General features: G+C 47.9%; 1 protein-coding gene across 1 annotated transcript in view; it reads left to right on the forward strand.

Moving 5' to 3' along the window:
* IGF2R (insulin like growth factor 2 receptor) overlaps window positions 1-22,008 on the forward strand; it is a 99,459-nt gene that overhangs the window by 49,337 nt on the left and 28,114 nt on the right. The window contains exons 11-28 of the mRNA XM_077899126.1: window positions 1,294-1,458; window positions 3,918-4,058; window positions 5,240-5,380; window positions 6,470-6,607; window positions 7,214-7,361; window positions 7,857-8,034; window positions 8,693-8,808; window positions 9,274-9,442; window positions 10,692-10,871; window positions 13,360-13,461; window positions 15,067-15,168; window positions 16,940-17,135; window positions 18,595-18,765; window positions 19,523-19,666; window positions 19,747-19,922; window positions 20,205-20,292; window positions 20,770-20,985; window positions 21,874-22,004. Of these exons, the coding sequence (XP_077755252.1) occupies window positions 1,294-1,458; window positions 3,918-4,058; window positions 5,240-5,380; window positions 6,470-6,607; window positions 7,214-7,361; window positions 7,857-8,034; window positions 8,693-8,808; window positions 9,274-9,442; window positions 10,692-10,871; window positions 13,360-13,461; window positions 15,067-15,168; window positions 16,940-17,135; window positions 18,595-18,765; window positions 19,523-19,666; window positions 19,747-19,922; window positions 20,205-20,292; window positions 20,770-20,985; window positions 21,874-22,004 (2,702 nt within the window). The remainder of the gene's footprint in view (window positions 1-1,293; window positions 1,459-3,917; window positions 4,059-5,239; window positions 5,381-6,469; window positions 6,608-7,213; window positions 7,362-7,856; window positions 8,035-8,692; window positions 8,809-9,273; window positions 9,443-10,691; window positions 10,872-13,359; window positions 13,462-15,066; window positions 15,169-16,939; window positions 17,136-18,594; window positions 18,766-19,522; window positions 19,667-19,746; window positions 19,923-20,204; window positions 20,293-20,769; window positions 20,986-21,873; window positions 22,005-22,008) is intronic.

Here is a 22,008-nt window from a genome sequence, read left to right on the forward strand (position 1 = left end):
TTTACCCCTGACCCTGTTTTCTGCAGACCCCCTATAGCACTTAGATGCTTAGTGCCTGGCTTAGATTGTGCTCAGTACAGGTTAGCTACTCTCGCTGGTATTATAATTATAATATTTATAATATTAAAGATTTAAGAGAAATTGCAATCAAAACATCATTTGCCCTTTGTACAAAATATTATTTCCCTTTCCTTTAGAACATTGTGCACTTCAGGGCACCAGACCTCAAGAAAGGCAAATCATGTAGGAGGTCCAGAGGAGGATTATTAAACCATCAAGGGGTGGAAAACAGAGCTCTGTGCCAGCGGTCCACCAGCCTGGAAAGACGAGGGGATAGTATTTCTAGTAAGGGAAAAATTACCAAAGTTTGCCGAATCCCAGGCTACGTGGATCAGGGAAGTGGCCCATGGAGCGCTGGCTTTCAGACCAGAGCTGACCTGCCAGGGCTCCTTGGAGGTGGGGTGAGCAGAGCACGGAGTAGAGTAGGTGTTGGAGGCATCCATGTTGATGAAGGCGTGATGGTCAAGGGTGCTGTAGTGTCTGGAGGCATGCCTCTGACCTTGTGAGGTGGTGTAGTTCTTGGCATACTTCGATGGGGGTAGTTGTACGTTACGACTCTTTCTTTTCAGTTTAGGTATGAATCTCAGGGACTCCCTCGAAATCACATTGAAAGCCAGTGGTGCTCTTAGAGCTCAAGCTCTGGTCTCTCCCTCTGCCTTTTGGTGAATCCCTATTTAACCCAGAAGATATCCACCAGCCTGTCGGGGGCTGACCACAGCCTTTGTGCAGCAAGCCCTGCCTGGTGGCTTACACAGTCCTCATTAGGCACTCGTTTCATGTCGTTTTTGTTTGTTTATTTATTCATGAGAGATACAGAGAGAGTCAGAGACATAGACAGAGGGAAGCAGGCTCCATGCAGGGAGTCCGATGCAGCATTTGATCCCAGGACTCCTGGGTCACACCCTGAGCCAAAGGCAGACGCTCAACCACTGAGGCACCCAGGCTCCCCCTCCCCCCCCATTTCATGTCTTTGGTGAACGTGTTATCAACAGCCTTATGTCTTAATGAGACCATCTTATCAAGGTGGAAGGGACATAGGCCTGCCGTGGATGGGTTTGTGATTACCTAAAACTCAAGAATCCTGTCTCATCGCTGACACCTCTGATGTGTGGGTTTTGGGACTTGAGTTTAACTGCCTAGTTGGCATTGGTGTCACTGGTTGACATTCCTAGGTCTTGGTCACATCATGGAGTGTTTTTGTTTTTTTGTGTGTTTCCTCCTTAAATTGCACAGGTAATGATGGGAAAGGTGCTCCTGTGTTCACTGGGGAGATGGACTGCACTTACTTCTTCACATGGGACACGAAGTACGCCTGTGTGAAGGAGAAGGAGGATCTCCTCTGCAGCGTCATTGACGGGAAGAAGCGCTATGACCTGTCTGCCCTGGCTCGGCACTCAGGTAGGGCTCTTGGGCCCCTTGGGGCTCTGTCCGTGGCTTTGTGGGAAAATTCTCTTGCCTCTTTCCCTGTGAAGACATTTGGAAATGTTCTTGCTTTTTTCTTTAACTGTCAACTGATTGTATCCTGGCCTTTTCCCCCTTCTCATGCCACAGTCGTATAAATTATTAGAAATGACCCCGAATTAGGAGGCAAAATATCTGAGTCTGAGGTTGGCATGACTCTTCTCATTGGGATGCCTGGGGCTAATCTTATTATAGTTTAGTAAAAATTGCCAAGACCCAGGCCTTGTGCTTTGTGATTAGAAAGTTTTTTACTTTAGATTTAAATTCTTGTTGCTAAGAAGGTAGATCTTGAAAGCTTCTCCCCCAACACACGACTTATTATCTGTGTGTTGTGATGGACGCTCATTAAACATGGGGATTATTTTATAGCATTTACACCAAAAATGAGTACTGTATTCTATGTCAGTTACATCTCAATTAAAAACAATAAAAAGGGTAAATTTAAAGTCTTACAGCAGCCTTCAAGGAGGCATGCTTCCACCTCAGCCCTGGCCTTTCGGGCTCTGATGGTTGAACATGTGGTGTGAAGGGCCATGTGGCCGGCATCAGTCTTTCTTTTCAGCCTGTGCTTTCCCCCTTTATCTCATGATCTCTTTTCCTGTCTCTAAAGTGGGGTCAGCATTTCCTCTCTAACCTCAGATGCTTGTGGGCCTGAAAGGAGAATGGGTTGGGAGCCCTTGGGTGCCGTGTCCCTGGCCGTATCAAAGTGACGAGGTCTGTCACCAAGGCCTGGCTTCATGGTAAAGACTTGCCGAGGTGGAGGTGGAGTCTGCTCAGCAGGTGTCGTTGAGCACTGGTTATGCAGTAGGCACCAGCTGAGGTTCTTCAAACTTGTGGGGGGCCCAGACACCGAGTGCTAAGAATCAGAGTTCCCAACAGGGAAACTGAATCTAGTTGGGACATTTTTAGTTTTACCCTTTTAGCAGCCCTGGAATTAGCTGTAAGTAGAAGTGATTTGCATCTGTAGAGATAACATCTAAGGTAGAGAGAATGCTTGCGTAGAGTCACAGAATTACCCATGTAGTAGGAGTGATTACTCATGTGTTCTGAGTCCCCATCTGGTTTGGACAGTATAATATTAGAAAAAGGAATTCCTGTCGTGTAAGGAGTGTTGAAGAGCTGCATTTTGAACACGAGACCTCTATAAATGTTCAGTGTTGGTGAACTGCCTCAGAAGCTAATGTTCTTTGTACATTAGTAGTTCACCCGGTAAGCTGGGAATGGTGCCACAGGTCAATGCTGGTGCCTGCGTGTTTGTGAAGAGGTGGGCTTTGTATGGTGGAAAGAGAGCACAGTGTTGTGTGTTGTCCTCAGTGAGTTGCCTGCCTTCTACAGGCCTCAGTTTTGTTACAGTAAACTGAGCCATGCTGGTAGATCCCTCTGTCCAGCACTGTTGTTTTAAACCTCATGCGTACAGGGCACATGCTGGGGCTCGCATGCCGTGGCTCAGGCTCCGTGGGCAGCTGGGGGATTCCTACAGGATTCACACCGACCACTGAGGATGAGCTCAGAACTCCTTCCTAGCTTGCTTATACTGTCCGCCTGTCTTCCAGCTGGTCAACCCACCCCTCTCCCCATATCCTTGTCCCTGTTTGTCTTTGCGTGGCCACCTCTGGGTCCTTCCTGATGGTTGACATTGGCACATAGCTCTTCAGAATAACCGTTACCCCTGATGAGTGGTGGGGCTTTCCCTTTGAGCCCTGGCATCCTACCTGTGGAAGGAGTGCCTTCAATCTCTGTGCACCCTTCACGCACATTTCTAAGGCATCCCTTTGGCCATGGTGTCTGGGACACCTGTGATTGGTGGTCCTGCTCTTAGTGCTTGCATGCATTCCCTTCCCATCCTGTGGAGTTTTGATCCTGTTAATATATTACTGGATCACAAGCTGTAGGGGCTTAGGGGCCAATGTGTCTTATCTTCCAGAAACAAAGCATGCCCTGCATCCATTCTGCCAGTGTGTAAGTGGTGGCAGATGTCCTTAACCTCCCTGGTGGTCGGAGGAGGGTGCGTTACTGATGGTGTATCACCCTGCTGCTTCCAGGCCAAGGGCTACCATCCTGATTTGCTTTTGCATCTCTGATTTCACACTTCAGTGCTTAGGAAAACTTTGCTGTGGGATTCTGTGTCCCTATTCCCCTGTGAAGCCTGCTCTTCTGAGGAGGTATTGACATGCTTTGTTTCTACCACATGAAAGGAGAAACCTTAAGATTTTGGTGAGTCTGTGTCTCTGGTATGTCTACATCCAGAAACGTGAGTGCCTGAGGCTTACGGACTACATGCTTGCTGAGCTTGGGACCTTTTCCTTGGGTGTAATCACCATTGATGGTGTGACTCATGGACAAATAATCACTGCCTTTGGCTAAGAGAAGTGTTTTTTGTTGTTTTTTAATTACAGAACGGGAACAGAATTGGGAAGCCGTGGATGGCAGTGAGGAGGAAATAGGAAAGAAGCACTTCTTCATTAATATCTGCCACAGAGTGTTGCAGGAAGGCCAGGCCAAAGGCTGCCCTGAAGATGCGGCTGTGTGCTCCGTTGGTGAGTTGTGCCCAGAGCAGGGATCCCGGTGGTGGTTTTCCTGAAGGCATGCAGAACTCGGCTGCATCCAGTTTGGAGCAAATGAGAAAGTCTTCCTGTGGTTTATGTAAATCTCCTCTGAGTTCAGCAGATATGGGATGGGGAGGAAAAAAAAGTTGATGACTCAAATGTAGGTAAATGTAGCTCTAGAAACTGTAGCATGTCGTTGTCATAAAGCTGGCCAGAGACTCCTGACGGTAGGTAATGCCATAACTGGGAGCAGAAGGAATCAGGCTGGAAGTTGAGTATCTTTTCACTTTGTAACTTGAAGAACAATGTTGCCAGTACCTTGTATAAAACTGATTTTGGGTTTTAACAGCTCTACTGCCTGTAACTGTTAACAAATTACGGCTTTAGGCAAGTGGCATCTCACTTAACTCTTCCTAGAATACTTGTACCCCTGGGGTGCCTGTAGCTGTAACTGTTGGTCCTGTGGCTTTCTTGGCAGAAACTGCTCAGTCACATGTTTCACACGTTACTTGTCTGCCACGTAAGACTCACCTGGAAAACGAGGGGCAGTGAGAGTAATTAGGATGTTTACAAATATTAGATACAGAATTGTGCACCTAGGCTGGGTTTTAGGAATTACCCTGGCATTCAGAATTGGTGATGTGTCTTTTGAAGCGGGTCCAGGCATGCCCATGCATCTGTGTAAGCAGGACTTGGGACAGAGTGTCAGTGCTTGATAGTAAAAGTCAGCTGAACCAAGAGAGAAGCAGTCACCTGCCTGGCTTGCTGAACAAGTTCAATTAGTTTCTGCTTTGGTCCTGGACAAACTCTAGCCTCTTGGCTGTGCTTTCAAAAGACCCTGTGTCTCAGGGGAGCGGAGACCCAGAAACCAGGGGAACAATGTTACTCCATGGGATGGCTTGCTGTTGACCTCGTGCCCATGGAACAGGACGTTGTTGATTATCACTGTGCTGTCTCATTGAGGCTGGACGTGGCCGTGGTGTCTAGAGTGGCAGCCACTGCCCGCCAAACCCATCCCTCAAGAAAACCCACCAACCACGGGGCCAGGCCAGGCAGGCTGGGGATGGGGCCGCAGCACCCTTGCTGGGTCCTGCTGATATGTTCCTACCTCTTCTCCTGTGTCATCATCACTTTTAATCGTGTCTTCTGTTTTTCCCCCTTTCTTTCCGCAGATAAAAATGGATTTAAAAATCTAGGCAAATTTATTTCTCCTCCTACAAAGGAGAGAGGGAATCTTCAGCTCTCATATTCAGATGGTAGTGACTGTGGCCACAAGAAGATAACGAGTAACATAACACTTGTCTGCAAGCCAGGTGAGCCGTTTTGAAAAAGGGAAGAGGCTACATGGGGTAGTGGTTTTTGCCCTAGCTGAGCCCGCATGCTTCATTTCTGTTTCTCACGGGCTGCTGCCAGGAGTGGGAGGTAGGAAGGGGTCGTGCCACACCATGTAGGTTCTAGAACCTTCAGTGGTGGTCTGTGGGATTCGAGCCCCCACCCCCCACCCCAAACCAGTCCAGAAATGAAGAAACCATATGGTGTCGAGAGAGTCGTGTTGCAATTTTCCAAATGAGTTATGAGTCTCTGCGCGGCTTCCTCTTCCTGGGGACTGATACCGAGTGGCCGTGCCGGCTGCTTAACTTCCTCCAAAGGGGGAAAATCGTAAGTGCTTGAAAAATGTTGTCCGTGATCTCACCCTTTAAACACAATGCTCTTCTTCGTTTACCTTTATTTATAGGTTTACTTTGTTTTTACAGTCAAAATCTATATATATATTCATATATTTTTTTCAGTGTTCCTCAAAACATGGCATTTTGTGAATACTTTTCTGTTTCGCAGTTATATTAATAATTTTTAGGGACTTCCTTGTTGCTAATGGCTTGGTCTTACTATTTTTAAATGTTTTCCCTATTGTTGGATTAGTAGCATGTTTCCAGTGCTGGTGATTGTGCTGTTACAGATCCCCTCTCCCCCTCCTGTTGAAATATTTTTTTTGGAAAAATGCCCAGCTGTGGGATAAGGTCAAGGGCTAGGACTATTTTTTGTTTTTGAGTGTTTTTTGAATTGTAAAATATATGTAAGGCAAAAATTGCCAATTTTAAGGAACTCTAGTAAAATGCACAGAACACGAAATCCAACATTTTAACCTTGTTAAGATGTCCAGTTCGGTGGCCTTAAGGACATTCACCACCATCCGTCTCCAGAACTTTTCCAGCTTCTCAGACAGACACTGTCCTTATTGAACACTGACTCCTCACCCCGCCCCAGCCCCTGGCAACCACCCTTCTTTCTGCCTCTGCAGGTTTGATTACTCTCAGAACCTCATGTCAGTGGAATCACAGTATTCATGGGACTATTTTTAGTTTAGGAACGATTAGTGATACATTTTTCTTCTTCGTTGACAGGTGATCTGGAAAGTGCTCCGGTGTTGAGGACCTCTGGGGACAGTGGCTGCTTCTATGAGTTTGAGTGGCATACAGCTGCCGCCTGCGTGCTGTCTAAGACAGAGGGCGAGAACTGCACGGTCTTTGATTCCCAGGCAGGTGTGTGTCTGCATGGCACCTTGTTGGTGTGGTGCCACCTGGAACTCTTTAGGGTTTTTTGTTTTTCTCCCCTTTAATATTTTCTATAAGTTTTAGACATAACCTGCTTCAGAATTATATTAATGCTGTTTCACCAAAAATTTGAAAGTCTGACATTTGAGGTTGAGATAATGAGAAACGTACCTCTTAAATGCATGGTGGAGGTAGGTGTGCCGAATGCAGAATGTGAGGATCACAAGGAAATCGTGTTTGAAAGGGCTTTTTGTATAAGTTAATGGCCTAGAAACCCTACCTTAGACTTTTCAAGAAGGTCATCTAGCTTTGAACTTACTGGTTGTTTATTCACCCAGCAGTTTAGGCTCTTTGAACAGGGTTTTTAGGTTAACACAAATGGGAATGGTGGTGGTGAATCCATTTTCAGGGAAATGTCAATAAGTGCAGTTCTGGAGGCCTGAAGGGAAAAGCATCTTTCCTGCCACTTTATGGCTCCTCGCCATTGGCCAGTTCCTCAGAAGACTTTTCTCTCTCTGAAACTGCGAGCTTGGGGCCACCCTTCTTGCCTGTGATCCAACTGACCTTACATATTGGCATTGTTTTTACTCTTAGGGTTTTCTTTTGATTTGTCACCCCTCACAAAGAAAAATGGTGCATATAAAGTTGATACAGAGAAGTATGATTTTTACATAAATGTTTGTGGTGCGGTGTCTGTGAGCTTCTGTCAGAAGGACTCTGGAGCCTGTCAAATAGCAAAAAGGCAAGTAACTCTTTTTTAGTTATGGGCTTCCCTTAGGTATCTCATACTGACAAATATTTTATTCTGGAATAGGTGTGTTCTCTACTGACATCATTGCTTTTCAAGGAGCAGTAAACACAAAGAAGACCTGGCTTAAAAAGAGGATGCTAAGAGTCTAATTCCCTGGAAGAGGAGCAGACTGCACCCTTAGAATTTACATAATACCTTGCTTCTGGGTAGTTTGCATTTCTTAGTTGTTAGAAACGCACATGTTTCTCTGTTCAGTGTAGTAATAGTTCAGGTGAGATGGTCGTACCTTAAACCAGCCATGCTCAGCGTGGCCTTGGGTCCTGGAGTTGAGGGGTCAGCCTGCCCTTCTACTCTACTGCAGACCCTGGTGATCCTGGACATTGTCCCCACCCCACTGCTCGGCGGCCCTTCCTTCTGCTTCTGGGTTACAGCATCACAGGGTTTCTGGCCTTGCCGTCTTTTCTGAGAGACATTTGTTTGTTTTAGTGATGGAAAGGCTTGGAGCTTGGGAGTGAGTAATGCAAAGCTGTCATATTATGATGGGATGATCCAGTTGAACTATAAGGATGGCACGCCTTACAATAATGAGAAGCACACACCAAGAGCTACACTGATCACCTTCCTTTGTGACCGAGAGGCTGGAGTCGGTCGCCCTGAATATCAGGTAGGAACTGTGAGCCGTGTGCACATGTGTGGGCTTCCATCACTGATGAGAGCCGAGAGTGAGAGAACATCAGTCTCGTGAGGACAGGGGGGAAGAAAACAGTGGGTGGAACACAGCTTGTGACTTTTCTGGAGTGAGATGAGGTTCTGACCAGAGCTGAGGTGTGATCTGTGGTCTTTCCTGGGGAGAAACCATCAACTTCTCTGGCTCCCCGAGACTTACGCAGGAGCCTGTCCCGGCCCTTATTTTAGAAAGCAGAGCTATGATTAGTCTGGTTTCCTGGCCAAATCATCATCTGCTGTGATTTTAATTAATCCTTTTAGATTTGCCTGGGTACCTAGGGCACTCACTGTTCATCTGAACTGGTTATTCAGTGGGCCATACACCTTAATGGTAGCCGACCACCCTGTTGGTTTTGTCTATGCAGCTTGCATCAAAAAATCATCCTAATGGTACTTAACTGAGACTAGATTTCCATCTTCATTTATTACTGGGGTATATTCATTTTAATAAGACACACGTAGATGAGCAAAGTAGATTTACTTTCTTATAGTTCTCATTTACAGAAATTGCCCATCATTTTTTAAATGCTGGCTTGGTATAACATTCCCCTTTGTCTTTGCCACCCTGCCTGTTCCTCTCTGTGTCATGTGATTAGGAGGAAGATAACTCTACCTACAACTTCCGATGGTACACCAGTTACGCTTGCCCAGAGGAGCCTCTGGAATGTGTGGTGACCGATCCCTCCACACTGGAGCAGTATGATCTCTCCAGGTGAGACCAGAGTCCGCCTTCCTTGGCCCTGGCCCTGACCCTAGTCCAGTGTAGTGATAATTAGCTTAGGTGAGCACATAACTGAGTTGAAAATGGAGAGTCAAGTTCTGGGGGTGCAGAAGCAGATGGGGAGTTTTAAGCAGAGTAAATTCTAAGAATAGTCTGGTGGTAGCCTTTGTGACACCCACTGCTCTTTGCCACAGCAGAGTGTCAGACTTCAGCTCATTGTGTAAAACAAGGACTGTCAGTACAGAGATGTGGGGGAGTGGGCCCATGCAGGATCCACTGAGTACTGAGGGTAGTGAAGGTTGAGATGTTCATGGGTATTGTGAGTCATGGTGAGCCACATTCCATAGTTTAATTGGTAGTGTGTGTTTCATTCTGAATGTCCTTAACTACTTAGACATGAACTGTCAGATTGAAGTCTGTTAAAATTAAGAGTATGCATTTGCTTTCAAATTCTAGTCTAGCAAAATCTGAAGGTGGTCGAGGAGGAAACTGGTATGCCATGGACAATGCAGGCGAGCACAGCACGTGGAGGAAATACTACATAAATGTGTGTCGACCTCTGAACCCCGTGCCGGGCTGTGATCGGTACGCGTCGGTGTGCCAGATGAAATACAAAAATGATCAGGTGAGTCTCGCCCTCGCCCTCCCCCTCCCGGAGCATATGACTCAGTGGGTGGAGGCAGTTATTTTGGGACTTCCAGATCAGAGTAGGCCTGGCTGCTGAGGCGAAGCCCTATGAGCAAGAGTGGGGGCCCCCCACAGATGTGATCATGCTCGAGTCATTGTTCAGATTTAGAACTTCATGAGATGCTTTGGTGCTGGTGACCTCTGATCACAGCACAGGGGAGACGAAGCTCCTGATGGCACATCTAGCCTGCGTTCAAAAGCATCTTTCAGACCAGTAGACATGTATAAAGTTTTCGCTTCCAGAGGCTCTTGCTTCTGGCTTGTTAGTGGGGAGGGAGCTTGGGAGAGTAGATCCAAGCATTAGCTTTTACTCGGAGTGCTGGGCTGCACCTCATCATCGATCGAATGCAGTTACTGCCGGAACTTTGGTACGTTTCCCTGTGTTCCTCGTACACAGTGAATCTTAAAATAAGATGTATGTGTGCTTTAAAAATAGCATGTCGGGAATGTACTTTTGCTGGCGCGTTTTTTTCCAGCTTGGAGGTATCTTAAGGAAGCTGACGAGCGCACTCTGGTGGTTAAGAATTACATTCCTTGCTGCATTTACACGTGCACAGACTTGTGTGCGCTCTTTGTTGGAGTGAGGATTTCAGAGTCAATCCTTATATCCACTGGTTCTGTGTTTGAGAATCACTTACTTGTCAGCACTGATCTGTGGCCCCAAAATCAAAACCTGCAGTGCTATGATTCATATGTGGATGTGTGTAGAATGGCCCCAAAGTGCACGTTCCCAGAGAAGGTGGAGCCAGACAAAGCTCTGCCTTCTGAGGGTTCTTCTCCCGAGATGACCATGGAATGGTCATTATTTATTCATGGGGCAGGGTGGAGGAGCGCCAGAGGTTCTTGGTTCAGGGCCAGGTGCACAGGGGGTGAGGCCTGTCTTGGATGCCCATTGGCAGGGCGGCCTCCAGCAAGTTACTTACCACATCTGAACCTCCTTTCCCTTATGGTAAAGTAAAGAAAATAGAATCTGCCAGCATGCGTTGTTCTCAGGATTTAAGGTCGTCATCTCTATGGGATAGTGTATGTATAGGGACATATTTCCCCTGGGATGATGGGTCATTGTTTGTGATGACTTTGTGGACTGCAAGTGCTGTTGCTGAATAACAAGAATCAAAATATATCAGTAATGAAGAAGTCTTGTTTTCTCCTCGGTGGGAAAATCTAACAGACACATCTGTTTGCAGGGTTCCTTTTCTGAGGTAGCATCAATCAGTAACTTGGGGGTCACAAAGACAGGCCCTACTGTGGAAGACAGCGGCAGCCTCCTATTAGAGTATGTGAATGGCTCTGAGTGCACCACCAGTGATGGGAAGCTGACTACCTACACCACGAGGATCCATCTTGTCTGTTCCAGGGGCAGCATGGTAAGGCACATGCTGCCTGTGACCTTGATGCCATCGAGGTCTTTGTGGCTGAGCACCAGTCAGTGTGTCTGTTATAGAGACGAATGAGTCTGGGGGGAGGTGGGGTGGCATTTTCCGTCTGGGTGGTATGGACCCTATCCTGTCCCTTAGTTCTTGTCAGCTGGTGATGGAGGATCCCGACAAGCACAATGGTCTTAGGACAGATTGGCCCGAACCCCTGATGTTTGTAGGTAAGGAAGCCTGGGCCCAGTGCCACACAGGGCCATAGGCGAGCAATGAGGGCTACGTGTGTAACACGTGGGCAGATCAAGCATAAAAGATTAAGGCCAGAACATAGAGAAAGGAACAGAGATTGCTTTTGGCCATAAGTTTCTCAGTCAGGGCAAAGCAGAAGAGGAATCTCCAGATAAAAGTGCTTTGGGGTCATTATGAGACCATCCCAACTGCTTTCTTAAAAAAAACGAAGTTGGTAGAAATATATATAACAAAAGTATCATTTAAGCCATTTTTTAGGTATATAGTTCAGTGGTATTAAGATCCCTCACGGTGTTGTGCACTGTCCCTGGCACTCGTGCCCAGAACTTGGCTCTCCCAAGTCCACTTGCTTTTTCACTGAGAGTTTCACATTTATATCTGGATCGTGTTTTTTTTTTTTTAATTTTTTAAGATTTTATTTATTCATGATAGACACAGAGAGAGAGGCAGAGACACAGGCAGAGGGAAAAGCAGGCTCCATGCAGGGAGCCCGACATGGGACTCGATCCTGGGTCTCCAGGATTAGACCCTGGGCTGAAGGCAGGCACTTAAACTGCTGAGCCACCTGGGCTGCCCTGGATCGTGTGGTTTTTGAATAATTACTACACTCTAAGGTGAATACAGAGTGGAGATAATGAAATTCAGGTTTATTATTAAATTATTGAGGACAGTCAGGTACACATTTTAAGGGTCTGTTACAGCTTCCTGTAGCTTCACTGAGACAAAGAGCCGAAGTAGGCAGTGCTAGCCTTCTGGGGACTTTGTCACACATGTCCCAGTTGCCTTCAAGATCCCAAGTTGTCTGTCATTTACCAACACATGATTTTTTCCAAGAGATCATTTTTTGGAGGTAAAGAAAGGGTCTCTGATAAGGGGATGAAATTACTAGCTGGATGAGCATGGGCCCGTGTTGTGCAGGAAAGGTGTTCCATGACTGAACAGTAAACCCACTCCTTGATTAGCCTGGGGTGGGTTTGCTGTTGTCTTCTCAGCCTCGGGAAGAACTCCCGGCTGCTCAGCCCCACCCTTACTGTCCTCTGGGCATGTCCATGTCCCCTCCTTAGAGCCTTGCCCCCTTTCCCACTCTAGTTTCTTGTTGCCGTGGAGATAGTGGACTGTTCCAGGAGGCTTTCTGGGATCCTTAGTTTTTCAGCCTTCCCGGGACACCTTACTTATGTGGACAGTGTATGTTGGCTTTCAGAGCAGCTTCATGTGGTGACTATCTCTGAGTGCCTTATAGGGCCGGCCATGTGCTGTGCATGCAGACACTGTGAACAGAAGTCTGTCCACAGAATTCAGCAGGCCACAGAACTTCCATGCCTAGAGCAGCTCCTTTTCACAAGTGCACTGTGGGGCAGAAGGGAAGGATGTGTTTCTGTTTGACTGTGAGAGATGCCGAGGCTGAGAGGGCACTCAGTGGGCATAGTGTGGGCTTACCATCAGGTGGCCAGCACATCCTCATCTTGTGAGCCTGGGCGGGTGTCCAGACTCTCTTGCGCCCCTGTGTTCTCGTCTGCGTACACCCAGTGGATGAGTACAGACCCTGGTTCCCAGGGGTCATTGGGAGTCTCCGTTGAGAAATGCTAACAAAACTTCATGGAGCAATGAGATCTCTTGGTGGAAGCGGCTGTCACCTGCAGTGGGCAGGCCTTGCATAGAACATGGTGTGGCACACGTCTGGGGGTTTCTTACAGGTACACACCCAGAAGAGTGTACAGAGTGTAAGTTGACACAGTGAGCAGAGCTGTGCAGTCAGACCCTACCTAGAGCAGCATCCCAGGAGGCTCCCGTTGCTCCTTCCAGTCCCTTCTCCACCCTCATGCTGGTCTCTAACGCCACGGGGCAGTTCCCCAGTTTTGAGCTTACACAGGACATCATGCACACTCTAGTCTGCTGTGTGGTTTCTTATGCCCTATACTCTTGGTGTAGAGTGTTTTTCAAAAGCCTGGACTAAACACAAACCCAGATTTGGATCCCAGTTCTCCTGTTTACAACCATGTGACCTCAGGTGAATTCCTTGACACCCAAGCCTGAGACATACCATCCCTTTAGTAGGAATACTGAGGACGTTACATTGTAATTTGGTAGTGTACATGAGGCAGCTAGCCTGTCACAGATGCGTTCTTAAACATTCAGTAGAGTTGGCTGTTTTTAGACACGATGCCAGTATTGTCTTGGTGAGATTGAGCTCAGTCTTATCATATTGACTGTCACCCGGGGTTTAATTTTTCAGAATACCCACCCCATATTTTCCCTCAGTTGGGAGTGTGTGGTCAGTTTCCTGTGGAATACAGAAGCCGCCTGTCCTATCCAGATAATGACGGACACAGACCAGGTACGTGTGCTGTCCCGGGGCATCTCCCCAAGCTGCCTCTGGATATTCCCACCCAGGTGTCACCGCTCTGCACTCACACCTCCCCTTGTGCTTCCATCTGTTATTGGCATCACCTTTTCCTACACATTGACAGCAGGCCTCTGGGAATCATCCTGCATCGCACTTCCTGACCCCAGCTCCCAGGTGCTTGCCCGAAAATCAGGCCCTCAGCTTTGCTGCCCAGTGACTGCAAATTCCTACCTTCTCCATTCCCCTGTCCCTTTGACATTGCAGTGGCATCCCAGTGGGCTCTGGGGGTTCACCACCACTGCAGAGATGCAAGTGGTTAATACATTACCCTAACACCTAAAATGTATTGGTGCCCCGTCATCTGTAGGATCTAGCCCATCTGTTTCAGTACATTCAAGGTTTTAAAACTTGGATCCCACATTTATTATGACCATTTCTTGTATGTGCCTCGTGCCGTCCTGGCTCGTCCTACTCTTTGGCCTTGGCATGTATTCTTGCCCTTGGGTGAGCCCTCTCCTGTAGAGCGTAGCAGCAAATGACTCTGTGATGTGTTTTCTGACTCCAAAGGGAGACTTGTGGATTCACAGCCCTGCGTGTTTTCTTTATGGTGGGACTTACTTTGCTCCCTCCCCTTTTAAAATCTCCGCTTTGACAGCAGAGCCCAGACTCACCGAATGGAAAGGTCTCTGCCAGGGTCCTGGGCTTGTGGAGCCTGGGGAAGGTGGGGATGACAGGGGTCCACACTCTGTCTGCATTCCTAGTTTCTGGGGTTGGGGCTGCTGCTCCTTTCCCTGCACCTGGCAGAGTGCTCAGAAAACAGACATGGGGAAGGGGAAGGTTTATGATGTCTCCTAGAAGAGGAGGGGCGGTGAAATCCCTTGTGCCTCCCATTATCGTTACCTCTAATGAATGAGACAGAAAACAGAACACTTAAACCAACTTTGAGTTTTTTGTTTTTGTTTTTTAAAAATTATTTATGGGTTGCTTCCACTTAATTTTTTTTCATTTAAATTCAATTTGCCAACATATTTGCCACCATTAGTTTCAGATGTAGAATTCATTAATTCATTAGTTGTGTGTAACAGCCAGTGCTCATCACATCATGTGCCCTCCTTAATGCCCGTCACCCAGTTACTCTATCCCCTCACCCATCTCCTCTCCAGCAACCATCAGTTTGTTTCTGAGAGTTAAGTGTTTCCCATGGTTTATCTTCCTCTCTGAATTTTTCACGCTCAGTTTCCCCTTCTTCCTTTTTGGTCCTTTGCACTATTTCTTATATTCTGCATATGAGTCAACCTAACTTTTCCTTCGGGGGTCAGCTTTGGTGGTCTTACTCAGGTAAAAATTGTAGCCCTAAGAGCTTTCAGGTAAGTTTAATATTTCTAAGCCCAGTATCACACTTGGGTAGACAGCAGGGGCCATGTCTGAAGGGGCTGGTGAGTACACAGAGGGCTGCTCTTCTGATAGGGGTTTGAAGTCCATGAGAGGCGCATGTTTTGTGAGGTCCATACATGTAGGCTGTGGAAGTGCTGTGTATTTGCTGAGCTCCTGTGGAATTGGATTGAACATGTCTCTTTCCCCCCATTGCTCTTGCAGGCCTGTTCTATCAGGGACCCAAACAGTGGCTTTGTGTTTGATCTTAACCCACTGAACAGTTCCCAAGGATATGTGGTCTCAGGCATTGGGAAGACTTTTGTGGTAAGAATTCTGTGATGAATTTCCAGTTTGCTTTGAAACCAGGAGAGAGTGCACTGGAGTCACCTGCAGCTGGTGCAGCTGGTGGCAGGTGTCTTTAGAAATGGCCCAGGGCACTGTGGTGGCAGCTCTCAACTGGAAAGAGAAGAAAGAATCCAAATTTAAGGGGAAACGGAGGTAAAACGCACTCCCATCCTGCTGTACTGCAGATGTGTGAGGGTGCCATTCTTCCGAAAATCCATTATTCCTGATCTGTTGCTGTGTGTCTAGAGCAGTGGTCCTAGGCCAGCAGCATTGGTGTCACCTGGAATTTGTTAGAAGAACAAATTCTGTGGGGTGGGTCCTTCAGGTTGTTTTAACCAGGCCCCGGGTGATTCTGTTGTCTGCTGGAGTCTGCGAACCACTAGTCGGAAGGAAATGGTACTTATGTTATCCTATAAAAGGGCAACGACCTGGGTGGCTGTGTTCTAGAATCTTCCGACACCACTTCCTTCATCAATAGCCTTGACGGAAGGAGAGAATAACCTTTGAGAAAAGGAAGTTGGGATAAGACTGTCTTATGTAAACTTGATACCGAGGGGAACTTTGTAGGTACACCTCATGCGGAAGAGCATATGGCTCGTTCCATAGCCCAGGAGAACACCCAAACGGGATTTGTCCCTCAGTGGCACAGTGGCTGGTCATCCACCCACCCTCAGCCCCCAGATTGCTTCTACGGAGTTTGGTTTAAAATAGGTGAGAGCGTATGTGGCCACATGTAAGAGTGAGAGGCAGACAAAGTGTTGGTGCACTAGAAAACATGCTGGAAGATGCTCTTACACAGAACATGCTAGAAGCAGGTCAGACAGGCTCTGCCTCAGGCACACTAGCAGAGGTGTTGGGAGATGGCAGATGTGTCTGGTCTCCTGGGTGTGGCATGGCCAGTGTGCCGCCAGACGAGCTGTCTACTGAGCACACCACCACCCACCAGCTGACTGCCTGGCTTTGTACCCTCGTCACCTAGTCCTGCTGGGCTCACTTGCCCTTGGATACACCCAGTCTCCTCCTCGTGCTGCTGAAGCTGCCTAGCGAGTGAGACCTCTCTGGGGGCTCCTGGACACCTCCAATTGGAGGGGCCTGCAGATGTGGGCGGCCAGGATGGCCAGTGCCCACAACATGGCAGAGCAAGCCCAGGCTTCTCTCAGCTCTGTTGTTAATTTATGGGCATGTCTGTGAAAGAAGGAAAGGGAGCCTGTCCCAGAATTTCATCCCCAGGCCTCGTGCACACAATCCACTCGGCTGCTGAGCACCTGTGTGCAGTATCATCCTAACTGGCCATTTCCTTAGTCGGAAATTGGTCTTTAAGAAAAGCACTTTCTGTATGTAAATCTTGACTACGTACACACTGTCCATGATCATTTAACAGATGTAGAGAAGTCTTCTCTGTGTCTTCATACCAGAGTGTATTTAACTTCATTTTCATGACAGAGTGATATCGACATCTTATTTCTTCTGTTAGAGATGGTGTGTCGTTATATGCAATGTATCTCTTGCATTTAGAGGTACAGGGCTGTATAAATAAACCTGTTTATTTTTCCTTAGAAGCAGTGTATGGACATTGCCATTTGGACTTAAATGTTGCATTATGTACTATTTAGAATTTTACTGAACATGTAAGTTGGTAACCTGAATGCAAACTAGTTAGTCTGGCAGGGTTTAAGTTCCTAGGGCTCTTGTTTGTGGCGAGTTATGTAGTCTGAGTTAACATGTACGGCTCTTGCTGTCTGGCCTGCAGTTTAACGTGTGTGGCACGATGCCGGTCTGTGGGACCCTCGATGGAAAACCGGCCTCTGGCTGTGAGGCGGAATTTCAGACAGAGGATCTAAAGAACCTGAAACCCAAAAGGCTGGTTGGACTCGAGAAAACCCTCCAGCTGTCCACTGAGGGCTTTATAACTCTGACCTACAAAGGGCCTCTCTCCCCTTCCACAGGTGAGCTCAGGACCATGTTGTTTTGCAGCTAATGAGCATCCTGGGGGCTCTGACTTGTCTAGGAACCTTCTGCGTGTGCACTGTAAGCAATGGTGCAGTCCTGTCACTGCCCTCCTGCCTCCGGGCCACAGCACCGCACTCCAGAATTGTCCTGTGGCTCGGCCAGGCCCCTGACATGCGCTCCTGTAACTAGGGGGGTTGTGCTGTTGGCTCTCCTGCTGCCTGCCCTGTCCCCCAGTCTCCCAGCATCGGGCCCCTTGGTGGTCCGATGACATGAAGCTGTGTGACCTCCGAGACTGAAGCAAGTCTCTTTGCTTCAGTCTCCTCCCTCCTAAACTGAACAGGGATGATGCTGTTACCTGCTGCTTCTGTGGACTGCTGTGGGTCCTTGGCACTGCGACTTGGGCCCCCTGGCTGCGGGAGCCCTTTGGCGGTCTGCCTGCTTGTGTCCTTAGTCCCCTTCACCCTCCCAGTATTCTGTGTTCAACACAGAGTTTTTTTTTTTTTTTTTTTTTAATTTATGACAGTCACACACACAGAGAGAGAGAGAGGCAGAGACATAGGCAGAGGGAGAAGCAGGCTCCATGCACCGGGAGCCCGATGTGGGACTCGATCCCGGGTCCCCAGGATCGCGCCCTGGGCTAAAGGCAGGCGCCAAACCACTGCGCCAGCCAGGGATCCCCACAGAGTGGTATTTTAAGTGTTAGATCATGTCACTCCCAGCCACATGCACCTGGTGTAGAAGCCGGCACAGTCACAGTGGCCGGAGGGACGGCATCCCACTCCTCACTCTGTCCTGCTCTGGAAACCGTCAGGGCTCCCTCACGCTCCCTTGTGCGCCCTCCCCTCCTGAGCCTTTGTCCTTGCTCTTTCCTCTGCCCATAGTGCTCTTAACCTCGGGATGGCCCTATGGTCCCTTTCTTCCCTTTCCTCAGCTGTTGGCTCAGATGGCCACCTCCTTCAAAACCCTCAGCCCTGTGGGGTGTCGCCTGCCTGGGTCTACTGCAGCTTCTTTCCTTACACGTCTTGCCATCTTGTGTGCCCTTGACTTTATGGCATGCGCTCGGTATTGGGGCCCCTGGATGGGGACGTAAGCTCCCAGAGTGGGGTGGGTGAGGGTTTCTTCTGTTTCTTTCACTCCCACGTGTGCTAGGAACTTAGTATTGTCCAATAAACCAGCGACGTCAGCTCCCGTTTGGGTTGAGAAATGGATGCTGTGTTTGTTTTCTGGGGTATCAGGGTGGAGGGTGTTAGGCTCACCCTGTACACCTGTTGTTGTGTGGGTCATTATGGTGTGGGTGACCGCTCTGCAGCTCACGTCAGGCCCCTTGAAACAAACCCAGTGCTGTGATGTCGTCTTAAAGGATGGCTGGGAGATTAGTTCCCAGGGGAGCTGCTGCTCTGGGCTGAGCTGTGATTGCTGCTCTGTTTCTTCAAGTTTGGCCTCCTTTCTCCCCAGGGAACTCTTATGCCTTTATCATCCGCTTTGTTTGCAACGATGATGTTTACCCAGGAACCATCAAATTCCTGCATCAGGACATTGACTCTGGCCTGGGAATTTGGAACACTTTCTTTGAGTTTGAGACTGCACTGGCTTGTGTCCCTTCTCCAGTGGATTGCCAGGTCACAGGTAAGCCTGAGAGGGCTGGGTTTAGGAGGCTGGTCGAGGCCCTGTGTGTAAGGGTATAGATGCACATGTGTGAATGTGTGGTGGTCTGCAGTGTGCTTTGTTTTATAGGCAGCATATTTTTATGTGCTTTTTAGATCCTTCAGATATTTTTCTTGAAGAGAATCCGGATATAGAATTAAGATTTTTTTTTTTTTAGATTTTATTCATGAGAGAGAGAGAGAGAGAGAGACATAGGCAGAGGGAGAAGCAGGCTCCCTGCAGGGAGGCCGATGCGGAACTCAATTCCAGGACCCTGGGATCACGACCTGAGCCAAAGGCAGATGCTCAACCACTGAACCACCCAGGTGTCCCAGAATTAAGGATTTTAATCTATATTTTGGAATCAGAAGCTACTTAAGAACAGAAGAAAATTCTCAGGAGGAGGAAATACTATCAGATCTTATTTGAGGACCTTAAAGAAAGTCTTCAAAGCTCTATAAGGCACACCTTGGATGCTGAACAGTGTCTCCAGGATGCCTTGTGCTCTGCAGGTGGCCCTGTACCTCCACATCAGTGGTGCTTCATTGCAAAGGGCAGCATCCAGGGGGCAGAGCTAGTGTATGCATCTGTAGGGAAAGCCTTCTAGCTGCTGTGGCTCTCCTAATTGCTTAGTAACGAATGTCGAGTTTGTGAATTGTGAGTCTTCAGGCACGGTGAGGGTGGTGCTGTAAGGCTAACGGGAAGGCAGGGGTAGCTGGAGTGTTTCCATATATTTCAGATGTTGCAGGAAACGAGTATGACCTGAGTGGCTTAAGCAGAGTCCGGAAGCCCTGGACGGCTGTGGACACTTCGGTTGATGGAAGAAAGAGAACTTTCTATCTGAGTGTTTGCAATCCCCTCCCTTATATTCCTGGATGCCACGGTGAGTTGAGAGCATTTGTCTTGAGTTCCATTTGCCTTTTTCTTGTCCCCCTGCCCCGGATGAACTCCTGGCTCTTGCAGGCAGTGCAGTGGGGTCCTGCCTGGTGACAGAAGACAACGGCTGGAACCTGGGCGTGGTGCAGATCAGCCCCCAGGCTGCAGAGAATGGGTCCCTGAGTCTTGTCTATGTCAACGGTGACAAGTGCGGGAACCAGCGCTTCTCCACCAGGATCACGCTTGAATGCGCACAGACTTCGGTGCGTGAGCTGATGACACGCAAGTGTCCTGCCTGTGGGGCTTCCGTTTCCCGCTTCCTTTCACTGTCTCAGTCTCTCAGAGTTCAAACCTGCCTGTGTTTTCATGGGTTTTAGGCCTCTAGTAATATTTGCCTAGAACATATGATTTTCGTCAAGGTTTTACATGTTTAGTACGTGCTGTATGTTTATATTGTGGAGGTTGAAAGTTGGATATTGATTGTAGCTATCTTTTTTATTTTATTTTTTAAAGATAAAAACATAAGTTGTTGGTTTCCGTCGTAGGGATCACCAACATTTCAGCTTCGGGATGATTGTGAGTATGTGTTTGTCTGGAGAACGGTGGAAGCCTGTCCTGTCATCAGAGTGGAAGGTAAGACCTGGGGCCTAGCCCACCCATAGCTGTGGATTAAGTAGCATATGTTCCAGACAGCATCCTAGCTGCAAGACCCCATAGTAATGGCCACGTGCATGATGATGAGATGCTGATTAGCAGAGGGATAATTTCTTATCCTTGTGTTTTCACTCCACTGCACTGCTAACCTTGCCCAGGACATTCTCCACACATGCCTGGAGTGATGATAGGCTATTGGCTTCTCACATTTGAGAATCTTAATTTGGGGTTTTGTTTGGTTAAGTGGATCTTCACCCCGTGACCTCAGCTATTCAGAAAGCTATTTGTTAGGCAATCTGAATTATGTGTACAGACACAATGAGAGAATGTAGAAATGACATTTAATGCTTATTTTAAGGCAGTACTCACCTGACTAAATATTGGAAGACTTTTTGCCCCAGAGAGTGAGTGCAGGTAGGATTGCAGTTGCACTTCACTTCCTGTGTGTTCTTGAAGGAGACAACTGTGAAGTGAAGGACCCAAGGCATGGCAACCTGTATGACCTGAAGCCGCTGGCTGTTAATGACACCATTGTGAGTGCTGGCGAATACACCTATTACTTCCGGGTCTGTGGCAAGCTGTCCTCAGATGTCTGCCCCACTGATGACAAGTCCAAGGTGATCTCGTCATGTCAGGAGAAGCGGGGACCCCTGGGATTTCACAAAGTGGCAGGTACCGTAGGTTTTTCTTCTGCTCTTGTCCCAGAATGGAATTACGTATTATGGTGCTATGCTGAAGGATGACATCTTTCTAGAGTAGAAAGAAAGCTATGTTCTGGTGAAATACTTCTGATGTTTCTGATTTTCACTTGATTTTCTTAAGCTGAATGCATACCAACAGGTGTCATTAGAGCTTATTCTGTTCTTACTTGGCAATTCCAGGTACTGATTGTTTATTGCAACCCAGGGCACACTGAAGTAGCCAGTAATGGGTGTTCTGGGGTAGTACTTTCTAGAGTCAAGTCAGAGGGGAGGCATATTTAGTACAGGGTTTGGCGATGAATGTACAGGACAGAGGACAGGCTGTTGGTCATCATGCTAACTCAGCAGTTGGGTGACTGATACTACAGTTAAGAACTACTTAAGAGACAGAGTGTGCACAAGGAGGGGAGGGGCAGAGGGAGAGGGTCTCAAGCAGACTCTGCGTGAGCCCAGGGCTCGATCCCATGACGCTGAGATCAGGACCTGAGCTGAAACCAAGGGTTGGACACTTGACCAAGCCACCCCGGCACCTCTAAGTTTAAGAACTTTTAAACAGAAGTAGCTGATGTGATGAGTGTGTGGGCAGCCCCTACGGGCAGTCCTCCTAGGTGATGAGGCTGAGATGTGGCTGCTCTTAGTTACGTTATTTCATGTTAGTCTGTAACATTGTGACCTTGGGCAAGAGGAGGCCTGGTTTTATTCATCCTGCAGCACAGTGGGTCAGGGAGCAGGCTCCAATGCCCTGGGGGCCAGGCATACTTGATCTTCAGCTATTTATTCAGGGTACATGATGTGACATGTCTGTTAGGATAAGCATGGCGGTACCAATCCTTTTATTAATCGGGTTCTTTCTGAACAGGTCTCCTCACTCAGAAGCTGACATACGAAAATGGCTTGTTGAAAATGAACTACACCGGAGGGGACACCTGCCATAAGGTGTACCAGCGGTCCACGACCATCTTCTTCTACTGTGACCGTAGCACCCAGAGGGTGA

The sequence above is a fragment of the Canis aureus genome, chromosome 1, assembly GCF_053574225.1.
Source record: "Canis aureus isolate CA01 chromosome 1, VMU_Caureus_v.1.0, whole genome shotgun sequence".
Taxonomy (NCBI): Eukaryota; Metazoa; Chordata; class Mammalia; order Carnivora; family Canidae; genus Canis; species Canis aureus.